The sequence below is a fragment of the Stenella coeruleoalba genome (genome assembly GCF_951394435.1).
Source record: "Stenella coeruleoalba genome assembly, chromosome: 2".
NCBI lineage: Eukaryota > Metazoa > Chordata > Mammalia > Artiodactyla > Delphinidae > Stenella > Stenella coeruleoalba.
The window spans coordinates 92254592-92272309 of NC_137147.1; the positions used below are offsets into that span (position 1 = coordinate 92254592).

Below are 17718 nucleotides of genomic sequence, written 5' to 3' on the forward strand. Positions count from 1 at the left end.
AGATTAAACCAACAAGCTGTAATTGTATGAGTCAGACAGAGATCAATGGAGATAAAAATATCATCTTTGTCACTGATCAAGCTATTGGAGACCAGGCTTTAGGTCTGTGGGCCCAGTGGGCTTGCTAACACTTCACCCCTGTTAGACTCACCTAGTCATAGTTGAAGCTCTCTGGAAGCTCGAAACTACCTGGACCCTCTCGCTACCCCCACCATGGGGATCTACTCCTGTAAAATTGGTACTTCGAACGCGGGGCAGAACGTACTCTCTGTACACAGACAGAGCCCAAAGAGAAAGGGAAGGAAGGAGGTGCCGGGTCATGCACACCACTCCCCGCCCCAACACTTAACAATCGGAGAAGTCACTCCTGGGAGAGGGGAACAAGCAAGGGGGTGCAAGACGCTTAGTGTTATTTTGGGGCTGCCCCTCCAAGTGAAAACAGGAAGGATGAACCTAGGAAAGAGTAGGGAGTAAGCATTTCTACCCCATCACGTAGCCACAATAAAAAGGCTACATCTGCACTGTCCAGTAAGGTAGCCACAAGTCACACGTGGCTATTTAAATCTAAATTAATTAAAATTAAATAGAATTTAACATTCAGTTGTTCTAGCCACGTTTCCAGTGCTCAGTATCCACAAGGTGCTACTGGCTGTTCTATATTTGGACGCACAAATAGAGAACATTTTCTTCACTGCAGAAATTTCTATTGGACAGTGCTGGGACACGTGAATCACTGACTTCATGGAAACTCATCTAAGTGTGGGATTCATTTTAAATCAATGATAATGATGCGTTCATGGAACTGGTTTCCTTCCATGCGACGCCTGCACTTACACTTGACTTCCATGCTTCATTCCACAGAAAGGTTTGCAATAACAAGCAAGCATGTGTTATTTTCTATAACACAGAAAATACGACTAAATTAAAAACAAAGAGCAAGGGAAGTGCAAATTAGAATATTAAGGCTAGAGGGCAAGTTGGAGCACAGATATGCTGTCCATGAGGTCCTTGGAGTTAAGAGATTTGAGAACACAAATTTGACTCCTGCCTTTATGGGATTCACCTCAAAGAATCTGATAAACGAACATAGTAGAGTATCAGTGAATAAGTTGAGTTCAGTCCAATATTTATCCCTGTTAGAGTATATCCATAGGGCTTTTAAAACATTATTTTTACAGAATACCTTAAACAGAAATTACCTAGCATTTCCCCTGAAATATAATTCCAAATAAAATAATAGTTAAGTGTTTGGGATACTTTAATTTTTCCTAATTCCACTATATCTAGCACCATGCCTGGCATAAAGTCATTTCCAAAAAAATTCTTTTGAATGCACACATCCTAGAATTCTATATATGCCCATTAAAAAAAAAAAAGTTAAGATTATCCACTAAGAAGCACCAAAACTTTTTCACTGTAATTATCTTAATTGAAAGTAGAACCAAAATAAGTTATATGGAGCCCTTTCTTCTTAAGCAAAGAACCCTGAATATATGTGATCTTTTCTTAATTAGGGCCTATTAGTACCTCATGGATCCAGAACACCCTGAATTTGGGAAATTTATAACCACTTTTTTTTTTTTCTGTCTTCTTTCTTAGAAAAGATGGACATTAATTCATTCAGCCAACATTTACTGACTGCCCCCTAGGATCCCACATGGCACTAAATGTTACGGATCAGGCAAATCAATGTGCTCCTTGCTTGTAAGAATCTTGTAGTCTAGTCTCAGCTCAGACAGAGAATCACAGCAACTACGGGCTGGAAGGGATCTCTGAGATCATATAGTGCTCTTGCACCTGGATTTGACATGTGAAGAAACAAACGAAAGGCAGAGAAGATAAGAGTGCTGTCACTGAAGGAATGGAGCAAAGACTCAGTTCTCATCCAATTCCCCACCCAGTATCCTTACACTGTATTTTACACTAAGCCTCAATCTTTCCCACAGGGTATGTTCTTCTAACACATGCTACCCTCGGTGTACTGCTCCTAGTATTTAATGAGCTGGAAAATAAACTGGACATGCTACTTTAAATTGTGCCCAAAAAAAGTAAATAAGTTTTGAAAACCTGGCAGACTGCCCTAGGTCTAAGGAACCCAGGTTACATCGGTGGGCTCTGAGACCTCCATTTTGGCTGCACCAACACCTTTTTGCTTATTTTTGGCTCTCAGCTATTTTCTAGAGACTTGAGGTTGTCAGAGAAATAAGCACTTCTCTATTTAAAGTGTGCAGTCTTTTTGAATGGCCTATCCACTGACTAGTCACCTTAGCATGGGTTGTTCCAGAGAATCAGTATACACAGATGATACATTAATGAAAGAAGACTGTTTCTGAAAGTGAATGTTTAAGAGTCTTAACTGAGTTGTTCTTGTAAATAGATCTTGGGGCCGTTTGTTTTATGCTGTGGGAAAATGTCTCAAATTTAATGAAGAACACAGCTTGATAAATAAAATGGCATTAACACAAAAATTTTCATGAGTAATCTAATATATATTTGACATAAAGACTACAATAGTTATAATTTTTAATCTCTGATCTGGATAGCTTTTATAGCCTTGCATTTAATACGAACTATAGTTAGTCACATATATTTTAGTTTTAACTGACCCCTAGAATTTTATTAAGGAAACTGTAACACAGGCAGTTTGAGAATATAAGTTATAGTGCATTTGATATACAAAGTAAAACCTCATAAATAGCATTTATTAAGAACATTCAATCAACATTTTCTGATCGTGATTATTCAGGAAAGAACATCCATTCTCTCTTTCTATAGCTAATCTTTTCTTCTATGATACTGCACATTAACAGTATTAATTCCGTTATTGGGGGGATAATATTCAAACTATATGAGAACAAACTATTTTTAAAGTACTCTGGAGCATTTTAAAAGCCCTTATTTACATCAAACAATTGACAGTCTGATTTTAAATATTTTTTATCTATTAATTTCCCAAAGGAAATAACAAGGTGATAATCACTCAGCCTTATCTATCAGGTTATTGAAAGGAATTAATCAATATGTCTTTCAAATATTTTATAATTGAGACTTTTTAATAATACATCCTGGTATTCCCTCCTTAATTACGCTAAATTAGTGCAGATTTACTAAATTTGCAAATGTGAATATTTTAGTACATATGCTATTTTAACCTGAGATAAATTTCTTAAACAATACTAAATACTTACAGCAACAAATTGGTTATTTTCTAATTTAATGATGTCTCCCACTTTGACATTCATCCATTTTTCATTCTGCAGTCTAAGAACAAAAACAAAATTAATTTTTTTCGGGAACAGAGAAGAATCAAGAGAATGTATTCACAATGGAGCATCATATGACAGAAGAAGCAGATTAGACTTTTTTTCTAGAATACTAAATTCAAAGAACCTTGCATAACAAAGTCTTTTACCTGAGTGATGTGGGAACTAAGGCCCAGAGAAGTCAAGTGATTTGCCCAAAGACACCCAGTGAGTTAGTTATCCCTGGAGCTAGACTCAAAATGCCTAACTCTTGGCTGTGTGCTCTTTCCACCACCCCATGGTACCAGCTTTATACAGCAGCTATTAACTCTTACTTGCATATCCTTGGGCAGAATATTTAAAAAAAAAAAAAAAAAACTCAGGGGGAAGGAAAGAAAGAAATTCAGTCATTAACATTCTTTTCAACCTCTGTATTAATAAGTATAGAAACATCACTGCTGTTGTCTCAGAAGTCTGTTTAACTGGAGGCAAGAAGTGAAGGAGACAGAAGCAAGGGGGCAATAGCTAAAATGCAAGCAAGAGGAAAAGAATAAAAATTCTGGAAAGGACAAGAACAGCAATGGGTGACAAAAGAAGCCTTAGAACACTGAACAAGAAAGACCACCTACAAATTATCCACAGCACTCTGGCCAAAGGGCAGGCTTGGTGGCATTCTAACGGCTAGGCCCAACAGCTCAGAATTGAGAACACAGTCAAGATGTTGCACTGTTTTCTTCGAGGCTCATGGATATAATGGAGTCGCAGGTCTACCCTTCACCAAGTTCAAAGGGGTTTATGACAAAAAGCTATTGTGTCTAGCTGGTCAGGCCCCTCACAACAGTTAGGCAGACAGGCCATCTGGAAACAGACCACCTGTGGCAGTATCCGTGATGCTAATCATCCCTTCTGAAATTCTCTGAAATGTAAACCAGTTGGACACCTTCATCACACTTCTTTCTCAGTGACTCCCTTCTAGGAGAGAAGGCTGGGATGAGTAGGCCAGGTTCCCCAACAAGTTAAGGTGGGCAGGTTAATTTCATTGTGCAGTTTTTAAGAAACAACCTAATTTACTTCTTTTATAAGCTGGAAAACAGTTTTAAATATTTATACAACTGTCAAATATGCCTCACACTATCAACCCTGCTGGGTCATTTGGCTTAAACACTCAAAGAATTTCTCTTTAATACGGATCCAAGTACATGTTGTTCTGGAAAGTTTTCAATTGCAGCATTTTCATCTCTAGCCAGAATTCAATCATTTTTCCAATGCCATACTTTTCTGCACTTTATCTAGTTCAATGACAATGAAAGACCCTAGGAAGTCTTTAAATCTCATTTTATTTATTTTTACAGGTATGGATAGATTATGTGCTGGTCTATTTCTCCTGGGGTATCTCCTTTGGAGCATTAGTGACATTTCTCAGGAGACAGTATCTTAGATAAAATGAAAGTGCATCTGCTTCAAGAAGAAGCTGAGATGATACTAAGTCCCATTTGCAAACTTCGATTCCTCCTACCTGTATACTATTAAGCTCTACAAACGACCACGTCCTACCTCTTCCACCAAAATGGAAAAATCAACCCAAGGTAAAAGGAAACTCTACAGGATCTCTTATACATTTTAAAATGCACACTTGAGAGTTAAGTTTGCACGGGTAAGTAACAATAGCCACTATTTGGGGTAATAAATTCTAACTTGTCTAGTGTCATAATATTTTCCCCCATAAAACCAAAGCAATTGGAAATATGTTTTTAAAAGTCTGGTGATATCCATGGGAATTAGTTGAATTAACTGCTACACTTGGAAAAATACTGGAAGAAAATCTCTTTAAGAAAAAAATTTGCAAAATCCCAGGGCATGCAAAGAATCCTTGATAAGAAAGAATCTGATACGGTCAATATGGATTCCTACTGGGACAATACAGAGAAGTGATAAAGTAGAGAAAAATCCCTTCCCTCATGCCAGATTCTCATGCCCATTCTCCTCCTACCCACACGCACCCCTATCTGTATTTTACCCTCTACTTTCTAACCTATTAAATATTTCCAAAAATAGAAAAACACTCAGAATAAATCATCTGACCAACCCCCACTAAGATCTGACCATTAGTCTGCTAATGTCATCCAACAGTCCAAGAAAGCAGAAAATATTTGTAATACCATGTGTGAGCCCAGTCTCCCTTACTTTAACTCACTCTACTCCTTTTTCTCTCTTTCTCTCTTGCCACCTGTCTGTCCTCTGACCAGAACATATACCTCAGAGCTCCTCTTCCCAAAAGACCCCTTTGTAACTCCAGATATCTTCTAACACCTACTCTTATCCTTGGTCACCTATGCCTTTCCACCTATTCCAATGGAAATTCCTTTCCTAAAAATGAGCACTCCAAACACTTTACTTCCAAAGTCTATGACTAACAGTATTTGAAATCTTAAGAACCTTCTGGTATGTACATGTACAAATTCCACAGGACACAATGTCACCTCTGTGGGCTATGAGCTATAGAGACGTTCACAAGGCAACAATGTTGTTTGTGACAAAATTTTTCAGAACTTGAAGCAAAATATTGTTGCGAAGGTACACAAACATGGGAGAAATTTCCTCAAAGGAAATATTATCCAAAACTAATGACCAATATGACAAAAAACAGCAAGTGGTATTCCCTGGATGTTGACCCTGACCCTAGCGTTATCCAACTATTTCATCAATAACCTACACAACCAACCCACAGACACATTTGTCAGACTTGTACACAGCATCCTACCAAGAAGAGAGCATAACTCTTAGAAAGAAGATTGTGACAGAAAGTTATGATTTGAAGAGGCTACCAGAAACTGAACGAAGAGGAAGAAGTACAAAACAGATTATTCTGGAGAGGAGAAAGTAACACTCTACAGATGTAATTAGGGTTTTAAAGAAAAAGGGCCTGGAGATATCAGTAAACCATATGTTGTGTGTGATGTCTTGGTTAAGCCTCTTATTTGAATATATATCTGTAGAACAATCAATATGTACAACACAATCAGAGGAGTTTTTTTAATGTTATTTCCTATTCTTTCTTACCAGGTAATGATAACTGCATTTAACTAGGACCTCAGAGATACACTTCAGTTAGCACTAAGGATCATAGCTACAAAAGTACCCAAACTTACTAACAAGTATAAACTGATAAAGATCTGCAAAGGAATTTAAATCGAATATATTTTAAATCCCACCATTTTTCTTTTCCTACACACTACCGCCACCACTGACTTTATAACATCAAAGACATATCAGAAGACTGGAGGGACAGATAGGAAAATTTCCTTTAAGGCTCATCTTCAAAATATTTCTAGACTTCTAAGATTTTAGCTTGTATAGTAATTTCATTTTGCCATCATCCTGAAACAACGAAAACACACACTCCCTGGTCCTCCATGTGCGGTGCAGCTGTTCCCAAGACTCATGTTTGAAGCAAGCTTGTGTCATAGCTCTGTGCAGGGAACACAGGGTGGCCTTGTGGGACGTGAAAATGACACTTGGCTCCGTAGACTCGGCACCTTCAAACTTTGCTTTTACCGTTGTCAAGAAAAGCCCTCCCACTCTAGTAGAGGATTTGTAGTATATAAATACTCTGAAAGCAAGTTAATTCATGTAATTGCACTGAATCAAGAAACTCCAAGATTTTTAAATATGCTTCAAGTATCAGTATCAGCACATAATTGCTTCAGGTTTTGAAATGGACATAATCTAGCTAATGCTTCTTTGAACCAGATTTTTCAAAAATAGTTGGGGTAATAAGTTAGCTTTTACCTTATAAGCTCACAAGCCAATCACTACATAATAAGCCAAAATTCAAGAAAAGGACTCATAAAATTTAAATTCCAAAGGTATCATAAAACATATGGGGTTAATTGTCACAGAATAGTGACTAGAATTATTTTGAGGAAAGAATTTTTAAAAACACACCCACTAACTATATATCTACTCTCAGAACATCAGAGAATCTGAGTTCTGAGAAAAGGTGGTGAGAGATAGCAACTGTATCTAATAATTGTTGATAAATTTGTCTGAACCTGCTTCTTCCTGATAAGGCATAGCATACTAGGAGCTGCTACAATTTGCTGAGGACCTTCTTGAGAAAATGAGAGTGGGATAGCACCTACCATTCTCCATGTCACTGAACCACTGGCTCCAGAGACTAGAAATCAAGTATTTACCGCGAGCAAGATACCAAGCCCATTGCTGAAGCTTAAGGGGCAGAAGGAAGAGATCTTCATGGGTCTCCTCAAGGCTTCTGTCATCCTTTCCACAATCTAATTTTCCTGATTGCCCATTAGCATCACAGATTCCTGAAAAGAAGATTTCCTCAAAAGCTACAGAAGTTATGTTGGCATACTAGAGAAAGAAGATAATAAAGAAGGTCAGTATAACTGACCTCACCTAATTAAACAAACAATCCACATACACTGAGCTTGCTTTCTTCCTTAATCTCAAGCCCATGTCAGATCTACAACATACAAAAGTATTCAACTGCTCATACAGACTTTGTTTTATTCACCACTGTATCTTCAGGACCTAGAATAATGCCTAGTTTAGAGTAGGCATTCAGCATTTGTTGAATGAATGATAAGTAAATTAATGAATATAGAATCATTATTTCTAAAAACAGTTGTTGAATGACAGCATTTCCCTGAATGTCTAATAAGAATTATAGCAATGAACAATTTATTTAGTGCTTACTGTATTCCAGGGAGTGTGCTGATCGCTTAATGTATAGGGTTGCCAAATAAAAATAAATGACACCCAATTAAATATGAAGTTCAGGTAAACAACCAATAATTTTTTAGTTTAAGTGTGTTCCATGCAATATTTGGGATATATTTATACTAAAATATTGTCATTATCTGCATTTCAAATTTAATTGGATGTCCTATATTTTAACTTGCTACAGCTGGCAACACTGAATAGTATCTTATCTCATTTAATCCTCACAGCCGCCCTATGAGATAGGTACTGTTTCTACCCCCATTTTAGCAACTTTAATCAGAATAGAAAACTGAAGTTCAAAGAAATTGAGACATTTGCCCTATTTTGCAACATTTGTCAAAAATTCAAATGTCCACATACTTTGACATTCCACTTTAAAAAACTGATCATACAGGTGCTCAAAGATGGATATACAAGGATGTTTATTACAGTATTATTTGTAATAGCAATCTATGAGAAACCATCACTACCCATCAATAAGAATTAGATAGATATACCAGGGTACACCTATCCAATCATGGCTCATCTACTCAATGGAATACAATGCAGCCACTAACAAGAATAAGATAGGTCTATATGCGCTGATGTGAAATATCCTCCAAGTTACATTATTAGGTTGAAAACAAGCACATGCACAACACTGCACATGTGTTGTAAGATTCTAACTGTGTTATGAAGCAAGGATAAACCTACACATATGTCTGTTGTTACATGCATAGAAAATTTCTTGAAAGACACACAAGAAACTCTTCAGTGGTAGCCATTAGAGAAAGGAGATGAAAAGGAGAACCGGGATGTAAGGGAGACTCCATTTCATTGTATACTTTTCTGGACTGTTTTGGCATTACAAATATTGGTATTTTAAAGGGCAATTGGGGAGTAAAAATAGAAGAAAAGAAAACTCCTCCAAGTTCACAGGTGAGTGGCAGAATCAGAACTACAACCTGAATCTGCCTGACTACAAAGCCATGCTTTTAATAAATCTATACTTATTGTTTTTTTTTAACTTTAACTTTTAACTTTATTTTCCATGATAATTATGTATTGCCTATTTAGAAAGAGAATGGCCCCTAAGGAGCTGAAGAGATTCAAGCACAGCAATAGTGCAGACTCCCAGCGTTTCAATCCAGCCGATCCAAAGACAGCTGGCCGTCATGGTCCCCTGACAAAAGTGTCCAGTGGACAGCAGCAGTTCCTGGTTCTTTTCAATTCCACTGCTGTCAGAGCCACACTACAGCAAGAGATACAGTTTGGCCCTAATCCTCTAACAACAGACTGGTGAACAGGATCTCATTACACTGAGAATGAGCATAATACTCACATCTTTGGAATCTATTTATTTTGAAGAATGCAGATGTTTTCCTCCTTTTCCTCCCCTCTTATTAGCACCATGCTCATGCTGAGGTAGAAACACACAGGGTGGGTTAGGTCTCACACCCATTTCGTAGGGGGAGAGGGTGAGAAGAAGGAGAAATGATAAAAGTTATAGTCCTACAGCACGGATAATTTCGTTTAACAATTTTCTGAGAAAAAGTAATCAATATCAGAGAGGCCCTGCCTAATTTATACAAATCCTTGTAGAGCCTTTTGTGCATTATTTGGGTGCAGAAATACACACACAATTTGGCCTTACTATTCTGAAAACAGAATGATCAGTTCACTTACTAAGTTTTACCTGAACAATAAATAAGCCCACTGACAGTTGTGCAGAAAATCTATACTCTTTAATCATTTCCATAAACTGAAACACTTCTCCTGAATGAGTCTCTCTACATCCTTTCTGTCTTCTCTGTAAATTCTTAGTAGAATTCCATTAATATATGGCTAAGGGATGAAGAAACCCCAAGGAAATCAGAAGAAAATTATTTTAAAGGAAGACTATTACATCTGCTCTCACATACTAATGCTGAGGGAATACCTTAGACTGACCATGGAGAAAACAGAGTGATTTAGGCCTAGGTCACATTCCTGGGCAGCAGAGTCAGAGGGAGATCTGTGTGGAAGACGTTTATTGGCAAGTTCTCTTGGGAATAACACCTGTGGGGAGTGAAGGAAGCAGCTGGGCAGAGGGAGGAGTTAGGCTGTTGATTCAGTCACAGTAAAGGCTCAGCCAACCCCAGGGAAGCTCTGGAGCTGGAACGGGCCGTCAGAGTTGGATCAAGGGGACTAGGCCTTTATACCTGGGCTTTGTTCAGTCATGGGATGTGGTCTGACCCCAGCAATGAGGTGTGACCTTAAGAAAAACAGCTCTCCTCAGCCAAGGGCAATTCCCAGAGAGAGCTGACAGCTCAGGGCTGTATGTAGGCAGCGCGCCCAGCAGCTGGAGAAATACATTCTGCCGTCTGGAGGAGGGATGTAGGTGGAACAGCAGAGCACCCCTGACAAATTGGGAGCTCACTTTCCAATTCTGCTATCAACATACTCTTGTAATTAGAATATTCCTTTTTAATTCTAGGCTATTTCACCTTTCTTTAGTTCCAATTTCAATTCCACAAAGTCAATACAACCAGCTGCCATGAGCCCTTAAGCTCCCTACGTCCATTTTAAAATTGGGGGAAAAAAAAAATCTGTGAAACTTTGGGTCATCCTTTTTTCCAATGATTATTAAAGAAGTTGGAAGATAAAATTGCATTACCTTTCCATTAAATATAGTCTACAGATGACCACTGACTACCCAAATATCCTAAGAGTAATGTCAATGGGAAAAATCATTATTCCTGAAATATTCCTACTATGAAGAACATTTTTTTTAAACATCCTTATTGGAGTATAATTGCTTTACAATGGTGTGTCGGTTTCTGCTTTATAACAAAGTGAATCAGCTATACGTTACGTATACATATATCCCCGTATCCCGTCCCTCTTGTGTCTCCTCCCTCCCAACCTCCCTATCGCACCCCTCTAGGTGGTCATAAAGCACCAAGCTGATCACCTGTGCTATGCGGCTGCTTCCAGCTATCTATTTTACATTTGGTAGTGTATATATGTCCATGCCACTCTCTCACTTCGTCCCAGCTTACCCTTCTCACTCCCGCTGTCCTCAAGTCCATTCTCTGCATCTGTGTCTTTATTCCTGTCCTGCCCAAAGGTTCTTCAGAACCTTTTTTTTTTTTTTTTAGATTCCATAAATATGTGTTAGCATACAGCATTTGTTTTACTCTTTCTGACTTACTTCACTATGTATGACAGACTCTAGGTCCATCCACTTCACTACAGATAAGTCAATTTTGTTTCTTTTTATGGCTGAGTAATATTCCGTTGTATATATGTGCTACATCTTCTTTATCCATTCATGTCAGTGGAAACTTAGGTTGCTTCCATGTCCTGGCTATTGTAAATAGAGCTGCAATGAACAATGTGGTACATGACTCTTTTTGAATTATGGTTTTCTCAGGGTATGTGCCCAGTAGTGGGATTGCTGGGTCATATGTTATTTCTATTTTTAGTTTTTATTAAGGAACCTCTATACTGTTCTCCATAGTGGCTGTGACAATTTACATTCCCACCAACAGTGCAAAAGGGTTCCCTTTTCTCCACACCCTCTCCAGCATTTATTGTTTCTAGATTTTTAAATTATGGCCATTCTGACCGGTGTGAGGTGATACCTCATTGCAGTTTTCATTTGCAATTCTCTAATGATTAGTGATGTTGAGCATGCTTTCATGTGTTTGTTAGCAATCTGTATATCTTCTTTGGAGAAATGTCTATTTAGGTCTTCTGCCCGTTTTTTGATTGGGTTGTTTGTTTTTTTGATATTGAGCTGCATGCACTGCTTGTAAATTTTGGAGATTAATCCTTTGTCAGTTGCTTCATTTGCAAATATTTTCTCCCATTCCGAGGGTTGTCTTTTCGTCTTGTTTATGGTTTCCTTTGTTGTGCAAAAGCTTTTTAAGTTTCATTAGGTCCCATTTGTTTATTTTTGTTTTTAATTCCATTTCTCTAGGAGGTAGGTCAAGAAGAATCTTGCTGTGATTTATGTCATAGAGTGTTCTGCCTATGTTTTCCTCTAGGAGTTTTATAGTGTCTGGCCTTACATTTAGGTCTTTAATCCATTTTGAGTTTACTTTTGTGTATGGTGTTAGGGAGTGTTCTAATTTCATTCTTTTACATGAAGCTGTCCAGTTTTCCCAGCACCACTTATTGAAGAGGGTGTCTTTTCTCCATTGTATATTCTTGCCTCCTTTATCAAAGATAAGGTGACCATATGTGCGTGGGTTTATCTCTGGGCTTTCTATCCCGTTCCATTGATCTATATTTCTGTTTTTGTGCCAGTACCATACTGTCTTGATTACTGTAGCTTTGTAGTATAGTCTGAAGTCCAGGAGTCTCATTGCTCCAGCTCCATTTTTCTTTCTCAAGATTGCTTTGGTTATTCAGGGTCTTTTGTGTTTCCATACAAATTGTGAAAATTTTGGTTCTAGTTCTGTGAAAAATGCCAGTGGTAGTTTGATAGGGATTGCATCGAATCTGTTGATTGCTTTGGGTAGTATAGTCATTTTCACAATATTGATTCTTCCAGTCCAAGAAATGGTATATCTCTCCATCTGTTTGTGTCATCTTTAATTTCTTTCATCAGTGTCTTATAGTTTTCTGCATACAGGTCTTTTGTCTACTTAGGTAGGTTTATTCCTAGGTATTTTATTCTTTTTGTTGTAATAGTAAATAGGCATGTTTCCTTAATTTCTCTTTCAGATTTTTCATCATTAGTGTATAGGAATGCAAGAGATTTCTGTGCATTAATTCTGTATCCTGCTACTTTACCAAATTCATTGATTAGCTCTAGTAGTTTTCTGGTAGCATCTTTAGGATTCTCTATGTATAGTATCATGTCATCTGCAAACAGTGGCAGTTTTACTTCTTCTTTTCCGATTTGGATTCCTTTTATTCCTTTTTCTTCTCTGATTGCTGTGGCTAAAGCTTCCAAAACTACGTTGAATAGTAGTGGTGAGAATGGGGAACCTTGTCTTGTTCCTGATCTTAGTGGAAATGGTTTCAGTTTTTCACCACTGAGAATGGTGTTGGCTGTGGGTTTGTCCTATATGGCCTTTATTATGTTGAGGAAAGTTCCCTCTATGCCTACTTTCTGGAGGGTTTTTATCATAAACAGGTGTTGAATTTTGTCAAAAGCTTTTTCTGCATCTATTGAGATGACCATATGGTTTTTATCCTTCAGTTTGTTAATATGGTATATTACATTGATTGATTTGCATATATTGAAGAATCATTGCCTCCTGGGATAAACTCCCCTTGATCATGCTGTGTGATCCTTTTAATGTGCTGTTGGATTCTGTGTGCTAGTATTTTGTTGAGGATTTTTGTATCTATGTTCATCAGTGATATTGGCCTGTACTTTTCTTTTTTTGTAGTATCTTTGTCTGGTTTTGGTATCAGGGTGATGGTGGCCTCATAGAAAGAGCTTGGGAGTGTTCCTCCCTCTGCTATATCTTGGAAGAGTTTGAGAAGGATAGGTGTTAGCTCTTCTGTAAATATTTGATAGAATTCGCCTGTGAAGCCATCTGGTCCAGGGCTTTTGTTTGTTGGAAGATTTTTAATCACAGTCTCAAGTTCAGTGCTTGTGATTGGTCTGTTTATGTTTTCTATTTCTTCCTGGTTCAGTCTCTGAAGGGTGCTCTTTTCTAAGAACTTGTCCATTTCTTCCAGGTTGTCCATTTTATTGGCATAGAGTTGCTTGTAGTAATCTCTCATGATACTTTGTATTTCTGCAGTGTCAGTTGTTACTTCTCCTTTTTCATTTCTAATTCTATTGATTTGAGTCTTCTCCCTTTTTTTCTTGATGATTCTGGCTAATGGTTTTATCAATTTTGTTTATCTTCTCAAAGAACCAGCTTTGTTTTATTGATCTTTGCTATTGTTTTCATTTCTTTTTCATTTATTTCTGATCTAATTTTATGATTTCTTTCCTTTTGCGATCTTTAGGCTTTTTTTGTTCTTCTATCTCTAGTTGCTTTAGGTGTAAGGTTAGGTTGTTTATTTGAGATGTTTCTTGAGGTAGGATTGTATTGCTATAAACTCCCCTCTTAGAACTGCTTTTTTGCATCCCATAGGTTTTGGGTCATCGTGTTTTTATTGTCATTTGTTTCTAGGGGTTTTTTGTTTTGTTTTGTTTTTGTTTTTTTTTGTTTTTTTGCGGTACGTGGTCCTCTCACTGTCGTGGCCTCTCCTGTTGCGGAGCACAGGCTCCAGACGGCAGGCTCAGCGCCCATGGCTCACGGGCCTAGCTGCTCCGCAGCATGTGGGATCTTCCTGGACTGGGACACGAACCCATGTCCCCTGCATTGGCAGGCGGACTCTCAACCACTGCGCCACAGGGAAGCCCTGTTCCTAGGTATTTTTTGATTTCCTCTTTGATTTCTTCAGTGATCTCTTGGTTACTAAGCAGTGTATTATTTAGCCTCCATGTGTTTGTATTTTTTACCGATTTTGTTCCTCTAACTGATATCTGTCTCATAGTGTTTTGGTTGGAAAAGATACTTGATACGATTTTGAAGAATATATTTTGATGAAAAATTTGCAGGCAATTACCTTAGCCTGAGCAGATCAACCATTTTCTTCACCTAAATTGCCACACCTTATTTTGAGAAATCAGAGAATATGCTCTTATCTAGCTCATATTAAATGACAACCTCTATTTCTGAATAATACTTTCAAACAGACAGTTCCATTGGAGGAAAATAAAACCCGAGAATTTTTATTCCAGGATAGAAGGCCTGTATTATGTTTTCCCATTGCCTCTAATGATGTTCTTAATCATTTTTCCTACACAGAGCCCAATTAAGAGAGAAGCAAACATATGTTAAACCAGAAAAAAATAGTTGCTTAATATGCCAAGTAATAATACGTGCCATACAGACACAGACAGAGCTAAGGTGTCTCTAGGTGGTGTCTCTTGGAGGTGTCATTTGTTTCGCTCTGGTCAGAACACCTAGCATCTCTGGAAATAGCATTCCTGACTCTGCAGCACAAAACACAGCTGAGGATATCACTGGAAAATTGGGAGTTAATTTTCTTACTAGGTTTGCAGTCACATTAAATCCTAAACAATTTTTAAGAAAATGTTACTTTAAAGTAGGTTCTTTGAGTTCCTTATCACTTTGAGTTCCTCAGAAATAAGATAGCACGTAGGTAGAATTCTTCATTAGATCATCATCCACTGGCATGTGAGGTACCATCACCCTTCATTTAGTGAGTTCAAGACTGCTCCATAGGGGACTTCCCTGGCAGCCCAGTGGTTAAGACTCTGTGCTTCCAATGTAGGAGGTGCAGTTTCGATCCCTGGTGAGGGAACTAAGATCCCACATGCTGCATAGTGCAACCAAAAAAAAAAAAAAAAAAAAAGACTGCTTCATACATACAAAATGAACATTCTGCGCCAGGCATTGAGCTGAGTGTTGACGCTAAAAGTAGAATTAGATACAGACCGTGGTTTCAAAAAACCTAGAGACTAGTGGGATATAAATCTGGCTCTTAAATAACCCTAATTAAATCATTTTTGCTTTCTAATACCTAGAGCATGTGGACATTCTTCCACTCAGCAGTGAGGAGTACCTGTACTTCAAGAGAATGATCTCAGTGTTAGATTGTTTGCCATAAAGCTGTCATCAAAAGCCCAGTGAGAAAATTGACAGACCAGAGAAATTGTCTAGTAAAGGATATATTAACTTTCATTCCTCAAGATATTCCCAGCTTTGTCCCCTTATACTGTGAGCTCATCAGAAAACTATATGCCTGGACTGTATTACTCTGGTCCCTCCAGACTTAGCTTCTAAGAATCATGACTTAACATCATGCCAACAGATTTCAATCAGGATTTACTTGTGGTCATGAGTAAAATATCTCTGCTTTCTGAGGCTTCAGCCATTATGTCATTCACATTTCTCTCAGGACCAAGATAAATCTTATTGCTTGCAATTACTAGAATAATTCCGTTCACTGGGCCATCAGTTTTGTACCCTAGACACTTTCATTATGAGGAGAAACAAAGTTCAAAGTAATGTTTGAAATTCATGAATGACAAATTCTAATGGATTGTTTAAACAAAAACTAGGAAATTTTAAAGTAAAGATTCTGTCCTGGGAGATCAGCTCGATGCTTTGTGACGACCTAGAGGTGTGGGATAGGGAGGGTGAGAGGGAGGCTCAAGAGGGAGGGGATGTGGGGATATACGTATGCATACAGCTGATTTGCTTTGTTGTACAGCAGAAACTAACACAACGTTGTAAAGCAATTATACTCCAATAAAGATATTTAAAAAAAAAAGATTCTGTCCTTTGAGGATGACATTGTAGGGAGAATCTTGATACTTGCAGAAACAGAATACTATTCAGAATGGACCAGAAGTAGGAATCAATTTTTTTTAATCCTTACATTCTTAAAGAGGAGAATCTTGACCTTAAGTTTATGAAAGACATGATGTAACATAGTAGAAAGAGTCTGTGTCATGAGAAGCAGAAGACCTAGACTTGAGCCTAAGTCTACAACCAACCAACCATGTCACTTGGGCAAGAAGTTGACCAGAACTGGAATTCCCCACTATGATCTACATTAATTGGCTCATACCAGCTCCTCAGAATGCTTATTTATTCATAATACTAAGCTTTTAAAATGGAATAAACCCACCTGACATTTAAACATGTATCTATGATGACACCTGTGAATTTTACAGAAGTTTATGAAGAATTTTGTAAACCATAAAATAACATATACCTTAAAGTATTGTGACTACTTATTATTAAGTATCTCATTATAAGGATGGTACGTTCCAATTTTTAAGTCTTCAAAAGAGCTATCTATATTTAGTATCTCCACTTCAAGATTACCCCTGCTTTCTCCAAGTAGGATTTTGTCTCCATCCCTCCAACTGCAATCCCTCTTCATGGTGTTAAATCCAAGAATCAGTTCTCAGTCTTCACTATACCCAGCACAGTTAACCACCCCCTCCTACTTCAAACACCTTCTTTTCTTTAAATCCAGAGTACCGCATTCCCTTGGTTTTCTTCTTACTTCATTAGTCACTCCTTCTTAAACCCTTAGCCAGCCTCTTCTTTTCTTCACATCTTCAAACCTTGGAGTGCCACAGAGCTCCTCTCTTCCCTCTCTAGAGTCTGGACTCTCACCCCAGGTGGCTAGATGACTTTCAAATATATCTTCAGATCAGACTTCTCCCCTAAGCTTCAGCTGCCCATTCTACATCTCTACAGAATGGTTAGTATCTCAATAGAACTCTGGTTTCCCAGTCCAGTCAAAAAAAGTCAACACCACAATAACACACTCCTTTCCCAGTTTTCCCCATCTTGGAACCTCGGCCAAGAACCACTCCTCCTAATTTCTCTCTTCATACACTTCCAACATGGCAGCACTCCTACTGGCTCTACCTTCAAAATTCATCTCAATCTGTGGGTATTAGATAATGTTAAGGGAGTACTGCTACTTCATTGGGTGTAGTAATGGTATTATGGTTAAATACATTATGTCTTTATCTGTTCAAGAGAAATGCTATAGCGGTGCTTACTGATAGTATAGTATGACATATAGGATTTACTTTTAAAATACCCGAGAAAATAAAAATTGAGAATAGATACAAAAATAGCAGAAAGTTGATGGTGTCTTCAGCTGGGTAATACATAAAAAAGAGTTCATTGTACTGTTCTATTTTCATGTGTTTGACAATCCATAATAAGAAATATTCCTACTTTGTATCTTCTGCACTACT

At 37.8% G+C, this 17718-nt stretch overlaps 1 protein-coding gene across 4 annotated transcripts in view; it reads right to left on the bottom strand.

The window, feature by feature from the left end:
- Positions 1-17718, bottom strand: part of ATP8B4 (ATPase phospholipid transporting 8B4 (putative)) — a 258761-nt gene that overhangs the window by 134270 nt on the left and 106773 nt on the right. For all 4 annotated transcript variants that reach the window (XM_079914504.1, XM_079914503.1, XM_079914502.1 and 1 more), the window contains one exon: positions 3189-3261. In XM_079914504.1, the coding sequence (XP_079770630.1) occupies positions 3189-3261 (73 nt within the window). The remainder of the gene's footprint in view (positions 1-3188; positions 3262-17718) is intronic.